General features: G+C 50.8%; 1 protein-coding gene across 1 annotated transcript in view; it reads left to right on the top strand.

Moving 5' to 3' along the window:
- Pfkfb4 (6-phosphofructo-2-kinase/fructose-2,6-biphosphatase 4) overlaps positions 1–8,445 on the top strand; it is a 19,692-nt gene that overhangs the window by 9,254 nt on the left and 1,993 nt on the right. Inside the window, exons 5-12 of the mRNA XM_013030208.1 lie at positions 748–822; positions 1,689–1,745; positions 2,605–2,726; positions 3,212–3,419; positions 4,087–4,233; positions 6,563–6,667; positions 7,661–7,790; positions 8,199–8,261. Of these exons, the coding sequence (XP_012885662.1) occupies positions 748–822; positions 1,689–1,745; positions 2,605–2,726; positions 3,212–3,419; positions 4,087–4,233; positions 6,563–6,667; positions 7,661–7,790; positions 8,199–8,261 (907 nt within the window). The remainder of the gene's footprint in view (positions 1–747; positions 823–1,688; positions 1,746–2,604; positions 2,727–3,211; positions 3,420–4,086; positions 4,234–6,562; positions 6,668–7,660; positions 7,791–8,198; positions 8,262–8,445) is intronic.

Here is an 8,445-nt window from a genome sequence, read left to right as displayed (position 1 = left end):
TGGCGCTGTGGCTCAAGTGGTAGAGCGCTAGCCTTGAGCTGAAGAGCTGAGGGACAGCGCCCAGGCCCAGAGTTTAGGCCCCACGACCGGACCCAAAAAAAAAAAATTAAAAAAATAAAAAAATAAAATAAAAATTCAGATGTCAGATGCCAGTGGCTCAGGCCTGTTATCCTAGCTACTCAGGAGGCTGAGATCTGAGGATCACGGTTCAAAGCCAGCCTGGGCAGGAAAGCCCTTGAGACTCTTATCTACAATTAACCACCAAAAAGCCAGAAGTGGAGCTGTGGCTCAAGTGGTAGAGCACTAGCCTTGAGCAAAAAAAACCCTCAAGAACAGCACTCTAGCCCTCAATTCAAGCCCCAGGACAGACACACACACACACACACTATATATATATATATATATGAAAAATCAGATTTCTACACTGCAATTTTTTTCTTCTTCTTTGTTTATGGGGCTTGAACTCTGGGCCTGGGCTCTATCCCTGAGCTCTTCAGCTCAAGACAAGCGCTCTACCACTTGAGCCACAGCGCCACTTCCATTTTTCTGGTGGTTCATTGGAGATAAGAGTCTTAAGGCCTTTCCTGCCCAAGCTGGCCTTGAACCGCGATCCTCAGATCTCAGCCTCTTGAGTAGCTAGGATGACAGGCGGGAGCCACCAGTGCCCAGCTTACCCTGCAATCTTTGTGTAGCATCTCCCTTTTCCCACTAAGTCTGGAGGCTGAATTAACCCCAGTTTTGTCCTAGGTGTTCGATGCAACCAATACCACCCGGGAACGAAGAGCCACCATCTCTAATTTTGGGGAACAGAATGGCTACAAGGTAAGCCTTTCCCCATCACAGCTCCTGGATCGGGTCGTGGCCTCTCCACATCCTTTAGGGCTCCTTTTACAGCCTCACCAAGATGCTTTCACAAAGCATCACATGCTGGGCGCTGGTGGCTCACGCCTGTCATACTAGCTACTTAGAAAGCTGAGATCTGATGATCATGGCTCAAAGCCAGCCCAGGCAGGAAAGTCTGTGAGACTCTGATCTCCAATGAACCACCAGAAAACCAGAAGTGGCGCTGTGGCTCAAGGGGTAGCGTGTTAGCTTTGAGCAAAAGGGCTCAGGGACAGCACTCAGGCCCTAAGTTCGAGCCCCATGACCGACAACAACAAGAAAAAGCATCACATGTCAGATTTGGAGTTAGCATGAGCCACAAAGAATTGGAGTTTTCAAGTGCTCCAAGATAAATCAGTAGACCTCCTTTATTTTATTTTATTTTTGTCGGTCGTGGGTCCTGAACTCGGGGCCTGGGCGCTGTCCCTCAGCTCTTCAGCTCAAGGCTGGCACTCTACCACTTGAGCCACAGCACCACTTCTGGCTTTTTCTGCTTCTGTGGTGCTGAGGAATGGAACCCAGGGCCTCATGCATGCAAGGCAAGCACTCTACCACTGAGCTACCTTCCCAGCCCCAGAAGACCTCCTTTAGTTCTATGCTCCTCCATCTCTCCATCTCTCTCTCTCTCTCTCTCACACACACACACACACACACACACACACACACACACACACACACACACATGGCTTCAGGTCAGTATGACCCTCGCTGGACACAAGCGCCCCCCAGAGGAAGATCCCAGAGCAAACACCCTGCCCATGTTTATTCCTCCCTCCTCACCCTGCTGGTCCGGCCCTTTGGCGTAGATCTTCTTCGTGGAATCCATCTGTGTGGACCCAGAGGTCATCGCTGCCAACATAGTGGTGAGTGGTGGGTCCAGCCTAACGGGAAAGTCACAAGGCGGAAGTCGGTTTGGGACTAGGAGCTTCCGCCGTGGGTGTGAGCCGAGGCCCAGGCTGACCTTTATTTGATCCTGAGCCTCGCTGGGGTCGGGAGACAGCATCGCCTCCATGTTGAGTCAAGATCGGAGTCTGGAGGACCACTTGTATGGAGGAGGCTGTGGGGCTCAGGGGGCCTCCTTTCTTGGTACTCCTTTCTCAGGCCTCCCCCAATGGTAGAAGAGAAATTTCAACTAGGGGTGTGGGAGAGCGAACAGGTGTGTGTGTGTGTGTGTGTGTGTGTGTGTGTGTGTGTGTGTGTGTGTGTGTGATTATTTCTATTTGACCCAGATTTGTTCCCCATTTTCATCTTAGCCTCTACTTCCTATTTGAAAGAATGGCCATGTGGGTTTGAGGGATGGGAGGGAAATCATCCAAGCTGGGAAGGTGGCTCAGTGGTAGAGTGCTTGGCCTAGCATGCATGAAGCCCTGGGTTCGATTCCTCAGTACCACACACACACAGAAAAAGCCAGAAGTGGTGTTGTGGCTCAAGAGGTAGAGCGCTAGCCTTGAGCAAAAGTAGCTCAGGGACAGTGTCCAGGCCCTGAGTTCAAGCCCCAGGACTGGCAACAACAACAACAACAAAAATCATCTAGGAAGGAGAAAGGGGTTCTAGGCTGTCTTGGAGTATTGATTAGGAATTAGGATCTCAGGGCACCCCAGTGTGTATGACCAAGAACTGCTAGATTCTTCCAGGGGGGGGTGGTCAAAGGGGTGGGGCAGCTCCCCCAACCTCCAAGGCTTCAGTCCTTTGGTCTTGCCTGTTCTATGCCCGACTCTGTAGCAAGTGAAGCTGGGCAGCCCAGACTACGTGAACCGAGACAGTGACGAAGCCACGGAAGACTTCATGAGGCGCATTGAATGCTACGAGAGCTCCTACGAATCTCTGGATGAGGACCTGGACAGGTGGGGGGAGGGAACAGCATCCCGGCCTGTGCCTACAATGGGGGGAGGAGATGTCTCTCTGTCCCCTGAGTCTCCTTGTGGCAGAGATGGAAAGACCAGGCATGGTAGCTCACGCCTGTCATCCTAGCTACTCAGGAGGCTGAGAGCTGAGGATCGCGGTTCAAAGCCAGCCCGGGCAGGAAAGTCCAGTGAGACTCTTATCTCCTAAAAGCCACTCTGAAAACCAGAAGTGGCGCTGTGACTCAAGTGGTAGAGCGCTTGCAAGCAGGAAGTGTGCTGGGCACTTCCCACAAGGTTTTGGCTGTGTGTTGCACCTGGGATTTGTTCCTCTTCTATCCACAGCACCTCGCCGATCAGCCAATGGCGAGCAGATAGGCTGCTAATTAAGGCTCTGCAGCTGATTCCTTTAGCTGGCCAGATGTGTCTCCCAGGCCGATGGCCACAATCACAGCCTCTCTCTCTTCTTTCTCTCTCTTCTCTGGAAGGGAGCTCTCCTACATCAAGATCATGGATGTGGGGAAGAGCTATGTAGTGAATCGCGTGGCCGACCACATCCAGAGCCGGATCGTATATTACCTCATGAACATCCACGTGACTCCCCGCTCTATCTACCTCTGCCGGCATGGGGAAAGCGAGCTCAACCTCAAGGGCCGGATTGGTGGGGACCCAGGACTGTCCCCCCGGGGCAGAGAGGTCCGTGCCCGGGCACGTGTCTGCTGGCATCTATACCCGGGGGGGGGTGGCTTCATCCCACAGATGGGTATGTTCACCAGGCTTGAGCTCTTGTAGTTCAGATGCAATTGAAGAGGATGAGCCTGGTGCCAGTGGCTCACGCCTGTCATCCTAGCTCCTCAGGAGGCTGAGATCTGAGGATCACAGTTCAAAGCCAGCCCGGGCTGGAAAGTCCATGAGACTCTGATCTCCAATAAACCACTAGAAAACCAGAAGTGGCGCTGTGGCTCAAGTGGTAGAGTGCTAGCCTTGAGCTGAAGAGCTCAGGGACAGCACCCAGGCCCAGAGTTCAAGCCCCAGGACTGACAAATAATAACAGCTAATGGCTGTTCCACAAGCCAGGGAAGATATTGAGGTCTGGATGGGTGGAGGCTGTATGCTCTGGGACAGGGTGGGTGGAACTCAAGGAATCATGTCGGGACCTGTTCTTGGGGTGTGAGGAGACAGAAAAGCACTCAGCGGTGGGGGGAGGGGTGTGTGTATGCTGTGTCCAGGAAGTTAGTCTGTGAGTTTGAGCTGAAGCTGAGACACAGCTATGAACCAGCCCCAGACCAGCCAGGGGTGGGGTGTGTCTTGGCAGACCCCCAAATCTGAGGATGTTATTTTGCTTGTTATGCGCGCATGTCAGTTTGCCAAGAGCCTCGCCCAGTTCATCAGCGATCAGAACATCAAGGATCTGAAGGTATGGACCAGCCAGATGAAGAGGACAATTCAGACCGCCGAGGCACTGGGGGTCCCCTACGAACAATGGAAGGTCCTCAACGAGATCGATGCGGTACCCAGCCCTTCCCCTCCTCTTCCTCTCCTACCACAGCCACCTGGGGCTTGAACTCAGGGCCTGGGCGCTGTCCCTGAGCTTCTCGGGCTCAAGGCTAGCACTCTACCACTTGAGCCACAGCGCCACCGCAGCTTTTTCTGTGTATGTGGTGCTGAGGAATCGAACCCAGGGCTTCATGCATGCGAGGCGAGCACTCTACCACTGAGCCACCTTCCCAGCCCTCTCCTGGGCTTTCTTTTTTTTTAATCTCTTTTTTTTTTCCTTGTTGGATTTTCTGTCTATTCATTATTGATTTCTAGAAGCACTTTATGGATTTTAGATCTGATATATGCTTGGGAGATTTCTGATGAAATGCTAAGCATTCGTAAATAAGAACAATTGTGGCGCTGGGTGCTAGTGACTCACGCCTGTCATTCTAGCTCCTCAGGAGGCTGAGATGTGAGGATCCGGGTTGGAAATCAGCCCAGGCACAAAACTCCATGAGACTCTTCAGCTAAGCCAGAAGTGGTGCTGCAGCTCAAGTGGTAGTGTTACCCTTGAGCAGAAAAGCTCAGGGGCAGAGCCCAGGCCCTGAGTTCAGGTCCCAGGACCCCCCCACCCACACACACACCATACACACACACACACACACACACACACACACACACACACACACACACACACACACACACATACACATACACACGAAAGAGAGATCACTTGAGGCTCTGGTTAATGCTATCTTTGCCCAGAAGGTTTATTTTTGTTCTTGGCAGGCAGTGAGTGATGAATCACTTTAGTCTAGTTAGAGATAAACTGTTTCAAAGTAGTACTTTGATCTCTTCATGGAAACTACTCAATTTTCAGGTCACTTTTGTTGCTAGGTTACTGAGGACTCTCTGAGCTTCAATCATTACCACCACCACCATCATCATCATCTCCTCTTCATCTTCTTTTTCCTTCTTTCTCTTCCCTGCTCCTCCTTTACTCTTTTCCTTTGTTTCTTTTTCCCTTTCTTTTCTTTTTTTTTTTTTAAACCGGTCCTGGGTCTTGAACTCAGAGCCTAGGCACTGTTATTATACTTCTTTTGCTCAAGGCTAGCACTCTACCACTTGAGCCACAGCACCACTTCTGGCTTTTTCTGTGTCTGTGGTACTGAGGAATCGAACCCAGGGCTTCATGCATGCTAGGTGAGCACTCTACCACTCAGCCACCTTCCCAGCCCATCTTTTGGATTTTCTTAAGCAACTATCATTCCGCAATAAGGCTGTTCCTGATTGTTGCCTTCCCAATGAATGTGTCTTGTGTTTCTGTTTCATATTATGTCACTGGCAAGGACATATTATGAGCAAACTGGACATGATTGTTTTGTTTTGTTTTGTTGGCAGCCCTTGAGAGTGGACTCAGGGACTCACTCTGTTACTTGAGCTATATATGTCCCCAGTCCTTCTTGCATTTTTAGCTTTTCAGATAGAGTCTCCCATTTTTTCCCCCTATACTTTTAGCCCTTCTAACTCTCATCTCCCCAGTAGGAGTAGCTGGGATTACAGGCAGGTACTACTATTCTGGTTTCTTCTTAAACTTCCATCCTTTGGAGTGCTGGTAGGCTTGAACAAATGGATCCTGTTCCTAGCAAGTCAGGAATAGCCCGGGCCCTGAGTTCAAGCCCTAGAACTGGCACAAGAAAAGAAAGAAAGAAAGGAAGGAAGGAAGGAAGAAAGAAGTAGGGAAGGGGGAAGGAAGGAAAGAAAGAGAGAATATTATAATGAAGCTTAGGGTCAGCACATTAAAAAAAAACATACAAAACCCAAAACTATAGTTGAAATGTGAAAAACTTGATCTCATAGAAGAAGAGCAGAGACAAGCAGGGTGGGATGGTAAGAGAAAGGGGAAGGAGGAAATTCTTATTATCTACAGCACAATAGAGTGAGGATAGTTAGCAATAATTTGCTGAATATTTCATGTACAGAGTGTGTGTGTGTGTGTGTGTATGTGAGTGTGTGTGTGTACACTGGTACTGGAACTTGAACTCAGGGCCTAGGCACTGAGTTCGTTTTGCTCAGGGCTAGAGCATCTATCTCTTGGAGTCACAGCACCACTTCTGGTTTTTTGGATGGTTCATTGGAGATCGGAGTCTCACAGACTTTCCTGCCCGGGCTGGCTTTGAACCACGATCCTCAGACCTCAGCCTCCTGAGTGGCTAGGATGACGGGCGTGAGCCACCAGTGCCCGGCTTGTTAAAGTTCTTTCAACTGTTCTCCCCTCTACCACTCCCCCAGAATCCCACCCCACTACTTCCCCCCCACCCCCCGTGTGGGTTGTGTGACAATGACTATTGTCTCCCCAGGGCGTTTGCGAGGAAATGACCTATGAGGAAATCCAGGATCACTATCCACTGGAGTTTGCTCTGCGCGATCAGGACAAGTACAGATATCGGTACCCCAAAGGGGAGGTAAGTAGGATTTGAAGGCATAGCCCCCCTCTCTGCTGCCTGGCTTGGAGTACTGCCAAAGAGCCTTTCCCTGCATATTTCCCCTTGCCAAAGGGTGATGATGACATCTGGGTAGCTCCATGTGCCATCCCTAGCTCTGGCTCCAGATAGACAAGACCACTATAAACGCTCTGCATTTGTTCCCTGTCCTCAGACAAGACTCTGGTCAACCCCAAATCAGAAACGGAGGTGCGAGCGCTCTTACCACCTTGAGCCACAGCGCCACTTCCAGTTTTCAGGTGGTTCATTGGAGATCAGAGTCTGAGGGACTTTCCTGCCTGGGCTGGCTTTGAACTACGCTCCTCAGATCTCAGCCTCCTGAGTAGCGAGGATGACAGGTGTGAGCCGTCAGCTCCTGGCTTGGAGGCCTCATTTTAATGACTTTCACTGGCTGGGCACCGGTGGCTCACGCCTATAATCCTAGCTACTCAGGAGGCTGAGATCTGAGGACGTCAGTTCAAGGTCAGCTCAGGCAGGAAAGTCCATGAGACTCTTCTCTCCAATGAACCACCAGAAAGCCAGAAGTGGCGCTGTGGCTCAAAGTGGTAGAGCGCTCACCTTGAGCTGAAGAACTGAGGGACTGTGCCCAGACCCTGAGTTCAAGTCCCAGGACTGACAAAACAGAAAAAAAGACACTTGTAGGCGCAGGAATGTCATGGTAGAGGGTGAGCTACAGGATCACACGGGCCTGTGTGACCCCTTGGGGTGGTGAGCCTGAGACCCAGCCCTTTGATACCATGAATTGGCCTGGGGAGGGTAGGGAGGGGGGTGATTATCTCCTTTTCCCCCTCCCTCAGCTTCGCTCTGGAGCCCAGAATCCAGGGGAGTCCAACTGGAGGAAGCCCTGGTCCTAATCTCTAGGGTGGCAGACCAGAGCCCATTACCCAGAATGCCCCGCAGTTCTAGTCCCAAAACCAGAACCTAAGAGACATCTACCCTGCTCTGCCTTCACAGTCTTACGAGGACCTGGTCCAGCGCCTGGAGCCTGTCATCATGGAACTGGAGAGGCAGGAGAATGTTCTGGTCATCTGTCACCAGGCGGTGATGCGCTGCCTCCTGGCCTATTTCCTTGACAAAGCAGCAGGTGCCCAACCTCTTCCTGTAGATAAAGGGAGGGAGGGAGAGAGGGAGGGGCGGAGGGGCTGTCTTCTGGGCATCATTATTTGCATGCTATCCTTTCCTTTTTTTCTCTCTCTCTCTTTTCTTTGTCATTTGTGGGACTTGAACTCAGGGCCTGAGCACTGTCCCCGAGCCTCTTTGTGCTCAAGGCTAGCTCTCTACCGCTTGAGCCACGGCTAACTCTCTACCGCTTGAGCCACAGCACCACTTCCGGTTTTTGAGTGGTTCATTGGAGATAAGAGTCTCACAGGGAGTTTTTCTGCCCTTGGCTGGCTTTGAACCGTGATCCTCAGATCTCAGCCTCCAGAGGAATTAGGATAACAGGTGTGAGCCACCGGCGCCCGGCTAATCTCTTCCTTTTTTGTGTGTACAGAACAGCTACCGTACCTCAAGTGTCCCCTGCACACAGTCCTGAAGTTGACCCCTGTGGCATATGGTAAGCAAGCTCTGCACATGTTTGCTTTGGGACTGCTATGATCTTGGCTGTCTGTAGTGTTCCATGATTTTCTGGAAATGGCTTGGAAAATCCCATAAAGGGCCTAATTTCCCCAGCCTATCTTTCTCAATTGTGTATATATATATATATATATATATATATATATATATATATATATATATAT

The sequence above is a fragment of the Dipodomys ordii genome, unplaced genomic scaffold (assembly GCF_000151885.1).
Source record: "Dipodomys ordii isolate 6190 unplaced genomic scaffold, Dord_2.0 Scaffold128, whole genome shotgun sequence".
NCBI lineage: Eukaryota > Metazoa > Chordata > Mammalia > Rodentia > Heteromyidae > Dipodomys > Dipodomys ordii.
The sequence above is the reverse complement of the archived record's forward strand: the minus strand, read 5'-3'. Positions and strand labels throughout refer to the sequence as shown.